The sequence below is a fragment of the Pyrgilauda ruficollis genome, unplaced genomic scaffold (assembly GCF_017590135.1).
Source record: "Pyrgilauda ruficollis isolate IOZ18807 unplaced genomic scaffold, ASM1759013v1 scaffold23, whole genome shotgun sequence".
Lineage (NCBI taxonomy): Eukaryota > Metazoa > Chordata > Aves > Passeriformes > Passeridae > Pyrgilauda > Pyrgilauda ruficollis.
This window is the reverse complement of record NW_024522539.1, coordinates 14,456,253-14,472,383: the sequence shown is the minus strand read 5'-3', so window position 1 is coordinate 14,472,383 and position 16,131 is coordinate 14,456,253. Positions and strand designations below refer to the sequence as shown.

Sequence of the window (16,131 nt, the reverse complement as noted above, 5' to 3'; positions counted from 1 at the left end):
TGATGATATTGTTGTTGTTTTCTTGTGGCAGACCTGAAGCTGAGCAATTTTCTCTTCTCCACCCGCATGTCTGCTCTCTTGGTTTATATTCAAATTCAGTTAACACAGGAAGGGATGTAGCCCAGAATATTCTCCTGTCCAACAGTGTGGCAGTGTTCTGTTTACTTGCAGGGATCAACAGAGATCATTCTGAAATGTTCTTTTCATTCAAAGGTTTACTAAGAGTCAGTTCTAACAGAAGAAGAAAATAAATAAATTCCTTGTACGGGGAGGTTAAAACACACATATCCTTTCATCTCCAACTCACAAGCAATGAGCTCATACATTTTTACTCCCAGTCATACATCTGTCTGCTTTCAGAAACGTTTCCATTTCATTAATCACTCATGTTGTTCTTTTCTACACCTGTGGGAAAACAAAACAAAAAAAAAAAACAAACTCCACTTGATTAGCTTTGGATGTGGAAATAGCCTTTCTTACAGGAATCCTGCACACTTTAAAAAAATACCTGTCAGTATTTTAAAGGAGATGTAGGCTGTCCTGTTACTGCTAATTTTGTGTTAACCTTTGAAGTTTGTATGACAGTCCAATGTGCAGCTGGCCTCCTCTAGTGTGTATCATGTAGTTTGCACTTTATCTGAAATAATACAAGCTGTGGTTCTCTGTAAACACGCTACAAAAGCAGCCTCAGAAGTCATTGGGGAGTAATGGCTATGGGCAGTCTAATATGACTCTGACTCAAGAGCTGATGGCTGGTTTTGGCAAGGTCCAGGGGTGTAAACAATTTACAGCAAAAGTATTTCATCAAATTTTCCCTCAGAAAGAAGGCAGTTGGACTTGGTCAGTAGCTTCTCTGAGGATCAGGAGAATCCTATACATTCCTCTGGAGATCACAAGTCACAGAATTTGCTGGGCTTGAAAGGTACCTTTGGAGATCATCCAGCTGAACTTTCCTGCTCTAAACAGGGTAAATTAGATTTATCCCAGATTGCTTAGGGACTGTCCAGTGATGTTTACAGTATCATGAAGGATGAAGACTGTGCAGCCTCTCTGGACAACCTGGTTTAAATGGAATTGCCCATCTTTCCCCTTTGCCCACTGCTGCTTCACCTTTCACTGAGAACTCAAGTCTGGCCCTGTGCTTTTTTATCCCACATATCATCAGGTATTTATAACATTAATTGGTAAGGTCTTCTTGACCTTCCTTAGACTAAATTATCCCAGCTTTCTCAGTCTTGCCTCATTTGTCAGATAGTCCAATCTCCTTAATAATCCCTGTGGCCACGACTGGACTGTTCTGATATGTCCATGCCTGATTTCTATGGGGAGCTGAGAACCAGACACACAAGTCCAGACGTGGTTTCACCAGAGCTGAGTAGAGGCCAATAATTACCTCCCTTAATTTGCTGCTAACACTTTCCCTAATGCACCCCAGAAAGCTCTTGTGTGGTTCACTCTCTTTAGAAGATGTGCACAAGCAAGAAATTATTAGCATCTTGTACTCAACAGTGTCATATTTTTAAACAATAAAGAAGGTTGGTTGAGTCTCTTTCAATAGTGTGACTTTTCTTACCAGCATTTAGGAATTGGCAGGCAAGTATCCAGACTGGTGGTCAAAATGGGCATTAATGATACTGATGTTTTTACAGTGTAAAATAGCATGCCTATTAGTGGAAATGTAGCTATTCAAAAGAAACAGCTGACAGATTCAAAGCCAGGGTGATTAAAAAAAAAAGGAAAAAAAAAGAAAAAATGTTTCCATAATAGCTGAAAGAATGATTTTTGTGTGATAATTTTGAGTTGCTTTGTGTAGACAGCCAGTTGTATATTTAAATGATCATCTGCCAGAAGCATTTTGTGATATATTATTATCATTACTTTGCTGCCATATGTAACAGTAGCGGAAAGAATGATTTTTGTGTGATAATTTTGAGTTGCTTTGTGTAGACGGCCAGTTTTGTTTACTTGCCAGAAATATCATGTATATTTAAATGATCATCTGCCAGAAGCATTTTGTGATATATTATTATCATTACTTTGCTGCCATATGTAACATTTGGGGAAAACAGCATGAAAAAGAAATTGCAGAATACAATGCATTTTTAACAAAGACATTTTTTCTCAGCATATGTCTCTACTGTTCTGACATTTGAGTTGCTTATCTTTTCTTGGCAGCAGAACTGTATTTCCAGTCATCTTTTTTTTTGGGTTCTGTTTATTATTGTCTTCTTTTTTCTCTCCCTGCCTCCTTTTCTATTCCATCCCTTTGGACTGGTGTTCAGTCTATGCCATGGAAATCAATCGTAAGTCTCTGGGGAGAGCTGATTATCTCATTTAGTTGAATATGTTCATTAATGCTTTTCTTGACTAGTTACTCATATCTTAATTGCAGCACTCATGCAATAGTCAGGTGTGAATGTTGTTTTTCTACTGTAATAGTTTCATTAGAAAATAAGCAGAGGAAAAATATTTTAATACAAAATGCAGATCAGAAGTTTAAACTGAGTTGAAGTTGTTGCTAAGACTTGTTTCTAGTGCACCAAAAGTAAAATAATTGGGTTTTAAAAATTATGATGCATAAGTAGCATTGTATAACTAATTCCCTTTGATCACCTAGATACAATATTACTGTGGGTTTTGGCATTTGTCCATTGGAATAAAATTAGGATTCACTTAATTTTGTTGCTATACTTCTCTTAGAATAACCAGGAAAAAATGTAGGTCTGATTTTTGAAAAGCAAGTAAAATAAATGCTAATTACAGTCCAAACAGCCCTTTGAGACCTCAGTAAATAAGCTTAGTTTGTGTTCAAATAATTTGAAGTATTTTTCAAGTGAGGAAATTTTTCAAGTGAAGCTTTGTGGTTTTTTGCAAAATGTTTAAAAATACTGAGTTTTTATTCCCATAAACTAAGTCTGTTATGAACTCTGTCAGACTTCACATTTACTTAGATTACAGCTAAAAAACCTGTGGCTGACAAAAACTTTACCTGCTACTAAATAGTTCCAAGAATTAGCCTTGTACTTGAAATCAGATATGTTGGCACTGCACTTACAGACAGAACAAAATTGCTGCATTTACCTAACTCCATGACAAGTCTTACCAAGGCAACCTATCTTAGAATTACTTCAGGCAATTATTGTATATTGGTTTAATCAATATTCTTATTTTTTGTCCCATTCTCAGTAGTCTTATTTTGCTGTTACTATATAATTTTCATTTTAGAATTGGATCTTTTTGGTAGCATTAACTTGCTGGTAACATTAACAGCCCCAGACAGGTCAAGTAACAGTCTGGGATCCACCTAGGGAATCCAGTAAGGGGCAAAAACAGACAGGGCCAGAGACAGAAGGGTCCATCCAGGGGACTAACACTGGTCCAAGGTCCATCCTGGAGGCAGGGGTGGGACACAGCTCAGGCAGGGACAGGTGTGCAGAGGGGGCACAGCTGTAAATCCCCAGTGAAGCTGCTCAGGGCCATTAAAGGCCTCTTCACTACTCTGAGCCCCTGCAGATGTTGAATTGATGCTCAGCAATCTGTTACCACTAAAGCAATGTTTTTATCTCTTTGGCAAGGTATGCTTACAAGCTGGGTTTAATAATTTGTTTGTAATTCCACTATTAATATGTAAGTGTACGCATTAAGATCTGGTCTTTGATTATTACTGTGAGAAAAAGAAAATCCATGGGAATGTGAATAGAAAGCCACACTGTACAGTAAGGAGTTGCCTCTCTGTTCACTAATATGGAAGCAGAATTTGAAGTAGAAATTACACATACTTGCTCTTGGAAATAAACTGACAAAATTTGGTAACGTTTATGCGTGTGTCATCATTAAATAAATGAGAATAGTATTTTTAATTATCAGACAATTTGTGGAAAACATCTTTCCTGTTTTTCCTTCAGCTCCTTGTGGGGACAATCTTTACGATGATGATGGTAAACGCCTCCCTCCGTGCATCCCAGGGGCCTGGCTCACTCCTGCTATTATGGCCTGTTACCTTTTGGTAGCAAATATCCTGTTGGTAAACCTGCTGATTGCTGTCTTCAAGTATGTAAACGATCATGCATCTTTGTCTGATTGTCAAGATAAAGTTTCTGTTTGAGCCCATCAGCTGATTCTGCAAGGGTTTGCATTCACTCAGGATCTCATTATTCCATGGATGTCACTGAAAAAGTGGCTTTGAATTTGCCAGCGATTGCAGCAATGGATGTGAGAGAACCTGGCTACCTCCAGTTACCTTCTAATGGATAGTGACAGGCGTCCAGGTTGCTCTGGAAATATGAGAAATAGGATCCATGAAACCTGGCACACACCTGACAGAAACCCATGTAGCCACTGGCAGTCACAGCTCTTCGGGAGAGCAGCAGAACAAAACTCTGAACGTCAAAAGCCTGAGGCATTTCCACTACATCATCTGGCTTTTGTCTTGTTTTGTGTTCCATTTAGAAAAAGAAATTAGGGCCTTGTAGAGTCCTTTCATGACCCAAAAAAATAGACTGTATTGCCTTGAATCATCAGGGAGGACGGCTATGTGTTGCCAAGGTCTGTGGCCAATCCAAGCAGTGTGAAGTATGCACATATCTATATTTCGACTTATCTGGAGTAAGCCTAAATAAATTTCTGCTGCTTTTTCTTCCTACCTGCACTTAGGTTGCATGCTTTTCCTCTCATAATGTAGGGATTAAAAAAATAATGACTTGCTGGCAATACTTTCTGAGCAGAGCGCCTGAGAAAAGCAGGTGATCCATTTTTGTTGCCTTCAAACATGTAGTGTTGGAGGGCTTGTCAGTGTAAGCTTGTGTCACAAATGCAAAAAACAGTACTTCGTGTGCCCAGAAATCTGCAGCTCACAAAGCCTGTCTTTCATTTGATGTATGTAGCTTAAAAGGTCATGAATTTAAAGTACTCAAATGCCAGTCACATAGCTGGGGAGAAGGGGAAGAATCTTACAATGGTAGCTATTATTGGCTGAAGGACCAAGGAATCAGCAGTTTGGGAAGTAGGTCATGCTGTTAACTCCTGCCATCCCAGCCTGCTTGCACAGGCTTGAGATCTAGCTGGGGAATTCCTGGAAATAAACTGACAAAATTTGGCAACGTTTATGCATATGTCATCATTAAATAAATGAGAATAGTATTTTAAAGTACTAGGCAATTTGTACCTTTCCTATTTTTCCTTCAGCTCTTTGTGGGGACAATCTTTATGATGGTGATGGTAAATGCCTGATGATGGTAAAGGAGACACGGAATGAAGACAGATTGTTATTTACCATTGGTCATAATCTCATGTAGACTTAAAGTAAAATCTATTTGTACACAGGAATTCTTTGGTTTTGAAGAGGTGTTTTAACTGGTGTTATGAATGTAGATACTCTAAAGCACATAGAGTTAGGAAATAAGTGGACAGAAAATATAGAAAGGAAGTTCCAGTATCATCACCATCATAGAAGTGGAGTGAGCTGTCTGAAGATACTTTAAAATAGCTTGAAAAGCCTTTTATAAGACAGAATATCAAGTCTGCTTTCTCTGAGTTGGTATTTCATAACTGTGACTATTGTTATCTCTGGATTGACTCCTGTCACTTAATAGCAACTGAATTTCAAAATTAAACATCTTTAAAACACACCTTACTTTGCTGTAAAAATGATGAAGCTTCCAAGTAAAAATTTCTTTACAAGAATAGGCACCATGTTTTCGAATCAGAAGTTTGAGGGAATAAAGTTTGAATTTAGGACATTCAGTGAAAACTTGAAAAGTCTTCTATGTAGGTCAAGCTGATTAGCATATTAAAGGCATACTATGTGAAGCTTCTGAGTTTAGCATACAAACTACTTTTCATGGATTTAATACTTTGTGTAGCATCAAATACTGGCATGTGTTAAAAGAAATAGTTTATAACCAAGCCCCAAAATACCAATTATGTGATGCATAAATTGTGTGAGTTTCTTTTCACTGGCACCTAAGGGATTTGTACAGTAGGAGCAAATGGTCTGAGAGGACTGTTCTGAGTGGTGCCTGAGGGGTGCAGAGCACCTGCTGTTTGCTACCTTCAAAAGGAGGACTGAAATCATGAGTTCAATTTAATCCTTAGGTCAGGAGCACCAAAAAGGAGCTGAACCAAGCAAATCCTGTGGCTCCATGAGCTTATTTAGCTGCTGCTTTTTTCAACATAGTGCTTGCTCAATGAGAAGCGAGATTAGGGACCTCGTAGAAACTGTACCTATGTTTCCTTTCAGCAATACTTTCTTTGAGGTGAAATCAATATCCAACCAAGTCTGGAAGTTCCAGCGGTACCAGCTGATCATGACATTCCATGACAGACCTGTCCTGCCACCACCAATGATTATCTTCAGCCACATCTACATCATCATCAAGCGGATCTGCTGCCGCTGCAGGAAGGGTGATGGAGACCAGGACGAGCGGGACAGGGGACTGAGTATGCAAGAAATCTTCTCTAAATTGAGCTCTTTGCACCATAGCGGCAGAAGACAATGTGGGCCAGTATTTGTATCAAGTTAACAGCTCTTGGGCTCTGTGGGTGCCTGAGAATTTGCAACTCTCAGATGCTAATAAAGACCTCCTTTAACTTGCTTCCTTAAAACAGTGAGATAGTATCTACTCAAACCAGGGGATTACCAAATTCTGGTGAAGCCCATATGTTGGGAGGGGCAAATAGGAATTACAGAAGGGATAGAGTTTCAAATGTCATCTATAGTGTCAGCTCTGTGACTGAGCAATCTGGGACTGCGGGTGTCCCCACTATCATTTAAAGATTTATCTGTCACTTCACAGGGAAACTGTGAGGATTCTTCTCCTAACATACTTTCTAACTGTGAATTAGTATTTTCATTATTTGCCTCATGGAAATAATCAGAGGCTCACAACATCCCTCTATTTCTACATTTCACAGGAAACATTTTTGCACAATAGGAAAATGAAAAAGGAAAAAAAGGAAATGTAGCACTCCTTCCAAAGGCAAAGAGACAAATCCAGATAAAGGATGAGTTGTTCCCAAAATTCCCCTTGGATTTTTCTTATGTGATTAGAAACTTCTTAACATCTCATCCAAAGAATATCTGTGAAAACTCTGTTAAGTTTATTTGTTTCCTATAACTCTCATACTTTTAAGAATAACGCTTGAATGAAGGAACAGTCAAACTGGCAGAGATTGCCCACATCTTTATCTTGTAAAATCTGGTCAGTTTGTTCAATGCACAGCAGTTAAACAGTGTCAAAGTCACTCAGAACATGGAGCCCCCTGTGGATGGCCATAGAAGCAGATGATGCTCATAATGCATTCCATTGCCTTCACAGCTCTGCCCATCTTTAGCTAAGTGCTCATTGCTTATTTTAAAAAATCATCTGTTCATTTAGTGCAGGAGTAGAATCTGCAGTATGGCCGTGTCCAAAATAAACTGCTAATTTGGATTTAAACTGTCTGCCAGTAGTTCAGAAAAAGGAAACTCCTCTTTTGTTCTTCTCTTTTGCACAGAGTTATTTCTGAATGATGAAGAGCTAAAAAAACTCTATGAGTTTGAAGAGCAGTGTGTAGAAGAATACTTCCAGGAGAAGGAGGATGAGCAGCAGTCATCTAATGATGAACGCATCAGAGTTACCTCTGAAAGGTATCTGTTGTAACAAAAAAATCCACTCCATCTGTTGGGAACAGTCTTTTTAATATCTTATTTATACCACGGTTGAGTGAAAATACAAAAGATTTTGATCTTGAAGAAAGCCACCACCAACTCAGAAACTGATCTGAATCCCAAATAACTATCTGAGCAGGTGCATCTCTCAAAACAGCAAACCTCTTGTTATTCCTTCTGTTATGTCACTAAATCTGGTGGTTTGGGTAGCTTTCTTATAAGAATATCTTTGCTTATGATGAATTTTATACCTCTTATCCATCTGAGGATCACAGCGATGCTTTTTATCCATTTGAGAAAATCGCTGCTTGTTGAGCTTCCAACAGTTCATCCAACCATGAGAAACAGGTTGGACCTTAATGACAAGAGCACTGAGGGTTCTTCCCTTGGACCTGTGGTTTACATTAGGGTCTGGCACTCACAACCGCTGAATTTTAATCTCTGCCACAGATTCTCTTGCAGGCTTTGAGCAAGGCATTTAGCTTTTCAGTATGAACTTCCCCATTTAAAAGATGGGGAATATTCTCATGTTAAACATTATGCTTGCTCTGAGGACTAGGTACTGTTTGCACATTGCTGTGTAAGCACACAGTGCTAATGGCAGCAGCCTTTTTTACCAGGTCACTTGGCAGGACTGTACCCAAAGGCTCTGCCTGTTCTGTCAGTAGATCTAAGTAAGTCAAGAGATGAGGTCTTTTGTCACTTCCTTGAAATGAAGAAAAATTCTCCTTGTAATGAAAACAATACACATTTTAAACACTCTTTCACCTTACTCTAACTCACAGTATTCTGTTGATGAAATACTCCACATACATATTTAACTATATATCTATTTTTAACATTTGTTATGAATTAGCTCTGTGAGCCATATAATTCTTTAATAGATAAAATTCTTTCTCTTGAGAGAGGCCCTGAACATCTTGCATTATTATATTTGAAATTTGAGAATAGAAATGTAAATTAAACCTGCTACATATATTCTATTACACTAGTTATCTGTGGCAATTTGTCAAATTCCTAGGTATTGTGGCAGAGAATAAAGCAGAGCTGATAAGCCTCACTGATTCACTATGGTCTATGGCCACAAAGCAGATTTGCTTATTTCTCATGGCTCCTTGCTCCAGATGCTTCGTCATCTTTTGTGTATGGGAGCAAGAAAATGTTCATTTAATTTCCACAGTAGATTTATTAGTATATGATCTCTAAGCCACAATCCAGTTAATTATCTTTATATGCATTTTTCTAGTGCCATCACATCCACTATGATATAAATGATAAGAAGAAAATGGGAAAAAGTATTATTTTAATTGAGCTAGGCAATAGTTCCACTCCCTTCAGCTGATACAAAATAGAAAGGTATTTCAAGAGCAAAAGCAATCCCATCAACACCAGTAGATGTTTCTCTCTCATACTGCTGCAGAACCTGTTTTACAACATGCTTTGATGCTATTTTAAGTCACCCTGTGAGCATGCCATTAGAAAGTACTTTTCATGTAATTAATTTGATGCGTCACAGTGAAAGAGAACTGAGCACACAGTGGGTGGCAGACGCAGAAATGTTAATAGAGAAGTCTGTCCCTAGGGGCTCTCCTGCCATGAATATAAGGGCAAAGTTCAAATACCCCTCTAATATGGTGTACAGAAAGCATAGATAACAAGAAAATGCTCCTGCTTTTGTTGCTACCCATAGGAAAAAAGAACAAGGCATGATACACACCACAAAACTCTGCCTTAGGAAGAAATCAGGAGCTGGGCACCTATAATGGGTTACTGCACCATTCTACACATTCTGTTCTCTGCTTCCTTTTTTATACTCCACAGAGTTGAAAATATGTCGATGAGGCTAGAAGAAGTGAATGAAAGAGAACATTTTATGAAAGCTTCTCTCCAGACAGTCGACCTGCGGCTCTCCCAGCTGGAGGAGCTCTCCAGTCGGATGGTGAATGCCCTGGAGAAGCTGGCGGGCATCGACAAATCCGAGCTGACGTACACGCGCTCGCGGGCCTCGTCAGAGTGTGATGCTGCCTATCTCCTGAGGCAGAGCAGTGTCAACAGCTCTGATGGCTACAGCATGTACAAATACCACATCAGTGGTGACGAGCTGACCTATGATGACAGCACCACGCCTATGTCACCAGCCATGCGTAAAAAAGCCAACTCTATTGGTACCAGAGAAGATGCAGCAGACCCAAGGATGCTGGTTCCCGAACACCAAACTGGACTCCATACCTCGAGTCCTAATGCAGTCGCTACAGCAGATCACAGTAAATCTACATTAGAAATTGCACAGAATGTTTCCAGGGCCCATTCTGGTTCAGGCGGTTTGGGGAGTGAAAAGCAGGGGGTTTTCAGTAGCGATGGAATGATTCCTCAAAGTGTAAACCAGATGAATGCTGTTACAAACAGTCAGTCAGTAGCAGGAACAGATTTTCAGAACGCTCAGTTAAAAGTAGAACGTACCAAGTTAGAAGCAACCATCTCTTATCCCTTGGACAAATCCAAAGCAATGCACTATTTTCCTCCTGAAACTTTCAGTGCTTGTCAAACCACTATGATGAAGTCAAGGAGCTTTATTTTTGCACAAGGTGGAAAGCTGGTTGGAGGGGTTAACAACTGGGCCTCGGAGTACAGTACCATTATGGATCAGGTGTGCCCTTCTACAATTGAACAGTGGGCCACGGAGTGGAAATACGAAGTTGAGCAGCAGCTTTCTCAAGAGCGTCCTCCAGAATACCCTGGGTTGATCTCTGAAGCAGAAAGGCAAGCAGAGGAGAAGCAGATGGACACAGATGATGATTGTAATGTTGGTGAAGCAGGTATGAGTGCCTCTTACACCTCTATGCCTGCCCCGGTCAAGGCTGAGAAGGAGAATTTCCTGTCAGCAAAGCCCGAAAGGACTCCTGGGTTCCCATCAGTACGCTCCAAGAGTTTGCACAGCCATTCCCGGAAAGCCAAGTCTGTGAAGGACAAATTAAATAGACCAGGACATGCCAGCAGTGTAACTAATTTGGTGGTAGCGTTTGGCAGTGCAACAGAAGAACAGAAAACCAGGCAAGAAAATGCATCCACAGAAACTGAATGTTGAAGTGGCTTATGGCCCCTGTTTTACCAACAGTTGAGAAAGCAGAGTGACTAATTGAACAAATTAGGGATTTTTAAATTAATTTCTAAAGAAGAATTGTGAATATATGTATTTATCTTCTTTTAAACTTAATAGATACAAGTTCTGTTCTTAAATAAATGTTTGTTGGGTTGGGTGAAAGGGAGATGTTTTCTCAGGGGCAGATAAAAGTAGGTACAGTCCACAGATGCCAACTATATAGATATTCCTTTGTTCCAATTCAGTCTCCCTCATAAGCTCATTTACTGACAAGCTCATTATAAAAGCTCTTAGAGGAAGAGAAATATTATACTGTAATAACTTTATCAGAAGATTTCTCAAACTGAACACATTTTTAACCAGTCTTAGTTTTATCCTTACTTATGCAGCTGGTTTCTTTGTAGCCATGGTGTTTTTCAGATCAAAACAATATTGTTGGAGACAAGGAAAAATTATGCAGTCCCCTCTTTCACTTCTGATTTCATGCATGCTGCTTAGCTTCTCTTTCTGAATGGCATGACATGGCAGTTCTCATCCACTGAAATAGGTCAGAGTGGCAAAACACAGTTGTGTTTGGAGAAGTCTGACCTGGAAAGCCACGCGTAGATGTGTTCTTAATCTGTCCTTGAACTTCAGTGGCATAATCTTGCTTTCAGGATCACATCTGTCCCCAACCCAAAGCATGCTGACAGCCTTAAACTGTTGAAAAACAGTGATCATTGTTTCAAAATGTTTAGGGAGATTCTAATAATATCAAATACATGGATATTTTAATAATAGAAATCCAAGATCTGCATTAGTGTTTTGTATAAATGAGGATTACAACTGAAGTCTCTGTAGACTTAGAATAAGATTCTGACTTTTCTTAGATGTCTGCAAGGGAAAACAAAACAGAAAAGAAAGGTGTTCTGATCAGGTGAGATCAAAATATAGCTGATCTTTGCTTGAAACAAATCTAGTGTGACAAATTCATCTTCCATTTTGCAATTTCATTATGACACATGAGGAACAAGTAACAGTTTCTAGGAGTCCGTCTAAACAAAATATAGATTTTCCAGACCAGAGTAGAAATTTTGTACATTTTCTTGAGTAAATTTCAAAAACACATGTCAAAGGAGAAAAAAGTCTCTGCAGCAAAAGTGTTTTGAGGACTAAGAGTGGAAATCAATGTCTGGAGTTGGATGTATCCAGAGTCTCTGCAGTGGTATTCTAAGTACTAGGTTTTGGTAATTTTCTTCATAATAGCAGGGTGTTACTTGGGTCATTCTTCCTTGTTAAGTTTTAGGAACTTTGATTTTCCAAATATTCAGCTCCTCTCTTTGCAGGGGATGCTTACCACTGAACAGACAATTTTGAAAATGAGTTAAAGGCAGAATACTGGTCAAAGGTTTATGCTTAACTCATTACCCGTCAGGACTAATTCATACACTATTTTGAAAAGACATAATTTCTTTTTTCAGTCACCATCAGCCCCACAATGCAGGTCTCAATTGACATTGTCCTTGACGAAGATGCTTACAGCATTTTGAAATGCAGAGACTGGTGGAAGACCCTATACATGCATTAATGGTATCTGATTTGTATTGTTTGCATTGTATTTTCATACTCCATCCATACCTTTACCCTGAAGTACTGTTACAGGACTGAATGATCGTGGAAAGTGCACAGACATTTCAGAGGGTTCAGTCATCGTTTCTTTTGGATTTTTGCTATCTTGGTTCTTACCAGCAGGTTTACTGGTTTCCCTGCTGTTGGAACAGTGTTGACATTTTGCTTTTTATATGGGCTTCTATTTTCCTCAACTTAGGGAACTTGACATTTTGTGAAAACAGAATGACATTTGAAATTGTTTCACTACCATGTTTACTTCTGTGTTACCATTCTGTGCAACTACATAGCCATTGTGTATATGTGGTTAAAATAGCCTCCAGTTTGCCAATGCCTTTTTATTGTTTGCCTGCACATTCACCAGAAATGGATTCATTAACAAACACAAAGGGATGCAGCTTTTCAGCACTGTGCTAAACAAGCAGTATGCATTGTGGAATGGAATACAGAGTGTTGCATACCTCTTGTTACATTGTCTTTGTAAAATGTGTGTTAATCATGCTTTTGACCACTCAATTTTTTTAGCACTTACATTGAAAACTTATTTGATAGCATGTAGATTTCAAACAAAAATATTTTTCCTTTGTATTTATATACTTCCTTTGTGTAAAAATATTTATAAAGAAATGTGTGAAAAATACGGTAAATTAATTCAATATACCAATTTTTTCTCTATAATGTCAAAATACTTCACTAATCTGTTTCTTCTTATGCAGTGCATGGGACAAACATTTTCTAAACAAATTTTTTTTCTTAACAGTTGACAGTAATTTTGCATGAAATTTTCTATAGAGGGATGATTTTAAGAGGTTGGACATTTTCTGTGCTCTCACACAGCATGAACTGAATGACAATTTCTCTGTCATCACATGTGAAGTACAACACTGGCTTTGGCAGAGTCATTTTAGACAAACAGCCATTTTAATAAGATTTAAATATGGTTCTGTATGTGCATAGAAGACTAATAATAGATTTGGAGCTCACTAAGCAGAATAATGACCAACACATTTGCATGTCTGCCTTCATGCTTTCTTGAATACTGGCTGAAAGGATGCAGGCAGAGAATTTGCATTTCTGAAGAGGCATGTTTAATACTGCTTTTCAGGAAGATGTGTCCCCCTTCACTGCTAAGCATGTGGTGACTTCAGAGCAATGTCACTGTGAATTCCATTGCCATGATTTATTATGTGCTTGACCCATTCTGAAGCAGGTCAAGCTGAAAGGGTGTGTACTCCAGGGCTATGTCTATGCAGAGATATTACTCTGAGGTAATTCAAATTTGTTCACCTTACAGTATCTTGCAATACAAACATTTCCTTTTCCCTCAAGGCAAATGTTTTCAACACAGTGACTAACTGTCATATTCACAAAGGCAGGTTCATGACTCTACCACCTGATTCCATGAATTACCCCTTTTTACATTGCATCATTCAGGGACTAGCTTAACTTTGCCCTCACAAGCCTCTCCTGTTGCAGAGTCACTCTATTGATTTTAGAAGCTGGAGATCAATACCTGAGAATCAAGAAAGCCCATTTTCCATATTATTTACTAATTCATTAAAGTAGCCATTGAAACCTTCCAACTGTGGTTTCTCCATGCAGCTTATCTGGATGCTTTCCAAGGTTCTGTGCTTGATATCTTCGGCAAAATATTTATCTGTTCTTCTAAATAAAAAAAAGAAGAACACATCTGCAAGGCCTTGTCAGGAAACAGGAACATGAGGAAGGTGCATGACCAAGGATGTTAACAGGATCATTTCATTAGCTCTGCAAGATGAATAACAGGACTGTGCCCTGTTACAGGTGTTCTGGGCTGACCCAAAGCTGCTGGAGCCCTTCATGTGGAGCAGGTGAGTTTTCCAAATGACAGCAGTCCTTGGACACGGTGCTGAGGTCCCACAGATGCTTCTGCAGCACTGTCCTGTCCAGCAGGTCACTTCTGCCTGAATTATTGTTGCACTCAAAAGCTGTTGGGAGCCATGGATGTAAAGTTGAGAATTTATTGTTAGTGTAATAAGTTTTAACAGTCTAGTATATGAATTGTTATTAGTTTAGATCCATCTAATTAGAGAAGAGACAAGAAGAGAGAACAGAAAAGAATACTACTATGCTACTAATGGAAAACCAGAAAAAGCTAAAGTTATTCAATGCACACTTCCTACTATCTACCCCTAATTCTGATGTTTATTGGCACCTGCTCTGATCCTCTGGGTCTAATGGTCAGTGGCTACAGTGAGGATAGTGAGGACATACTGCCAGCTGTCAGCATCCCAGGCCCTTCGTAGGGTAAGCATGAATTCATGTTGTTTCTTTGTCCTTATTTTTTGCTATTTCAGGGGCATTTTTATTAGAGCTACAAAGTTATATCTTGTTTTTCATCACTGACCTTTAAATCCTACAAATAAACCTGAATTTTCTCATCATTAGAAAAATTGCTTTCACAGCTAAACAAATGAGAGACAGCTCGAGGCAGGTTAAGGCAAGTTCAGACAAAGCAGTCCTGACAAGCCTCAGTCCTGAGGCCTTACAAAGTCAGCATAAAGCCTGTGGCCTGTTACTAACAGTGACAATTAGCCTCTGTTTGCTGGGTTATGAGGCTAAATTAGCCCTAAGGATGTTTTCTTCTCATTGCAACCATTGCAGATAAATATTCTACCACATGCAGCAGTCACCTAAGCTGAAAATTCAGCCTAATTGTGGATTTTGATCCCCTCTTTTGATCCAGCATCGGACAGGAAGGCAAAAGTGATGTAAGGACCTGGTTGATGTGGCCATTTAAAGGCCATTTCAAATTGTGCCAGGCACAGGAATTTGGGGTAGGCATAAAACAGTACCTAGCAGTACTTTGCATTGTAGGCTGACAAACCACAAACCTTGGGAGAAGTGAGACAAAGACTACAGATTTTCTTAAAACTGCAATTTTATTTTGGTTTTTTTTCAACTTTAGCTTTATCTACAGAGTTTGATATGGCAAAGTGGTGCTTTATGGTTGGTGCCCTCTATCTTTACAATGGATGTAAGGTGTGTCTTCATAACAGGCTTTAAATTATTCTTTGCAGATGTTCAGCTGAAATATTTAAGTGCTGGTATCCACCTAGTGCTTGGTGTTGGAGTAATGGAAAAGAGGGTGCATAATTTCATGTGCCTGCTCCTCTTTTGTCTCTGCAGCATGAACCCCCAGTAAAACCAGTGCTTCATCCTGCATGACTCTAGATGCAAGCATGTCCCTTTGCTTGCCCTAACTGTACTGCTGTGCTCAGCAAGCTATCACCTGAGCAAACCAACAGCCTTCCAAAAGGGCCATTTCCAAAAGGGAAACAGATTTGATTCTAGTTTAGAAGCACCAGTAATCTAATAGTCACTATCACAATACCTGTGTGAAATAGTCTGAGCCAAGGTAGAACACTGTGCTGTGAACAGCACCCAATAACTCCAGGCAAGTAATACCTACACAAAGGTTAACAAGGAAAGTACCCTTACCTGGCATAGCAAAGTTCCATATCATTAAACCTCCACACAAAGAGGACAGCCTCCACTTCACTGATGTGCCTTGCAAAGGAGGCTTCTTTCCTGAGATATCTCAAGAAACTAAAACTTCTGCACAGTTTTTATCTCTTTTGTATATATTTGGCCAAGACTGTCAAATTTGCTCTTTTATGTAAGTAAACACATTTTAAATATTCTTCTCCTAGGCCTTCATCAAGGACATTCAGGAATGACTGGGTTTTTTTTACCAACTGCTTCATAAATTGAAGGCATTATGCTTTTATTCTGT

The 16,131-nt window shown here is 39.1% G+C and overlaps 1 protein-coding gene across 1 annotated transcript in view; it reads left to right on the top strand.

The window, feature by feature from the left end:
• The window catches only part of TRPM1 (transient receptor potential cation channel subfamily M member 1), a 99,257-nt gene extending 85,195 nt beyond the window's left edge, over positions 1-14,062 (top strand). Inside the window, exons 27-31 of the mRNA XM_041469134.1 lie at positions 2,283-2,303; positions 3,906-4,050; positions 6,239-6,438; positions 7,495-7,627; positions 9,470-14,062. Of these exons, the coding sequence (XP_041325068.1) occupies positions 2,283-2,303; positions 3,906-4,050; positions 6,239-6,438; positions 7,495-7,627; positions 9,470-10,733 (1,763 nt within the window). The 3' untranslated portion in view covers positions 10,734-14,062. The remainder of the gene's footprint in view (positions 1-2,282; positions 2,304-3,905; positions 4,051-6,238; positions 6,439-7,494; positions 7,628-9,469) is intronic.
• Positions 14,063-16,131: the final 2,069 nt, after the last annotated feature.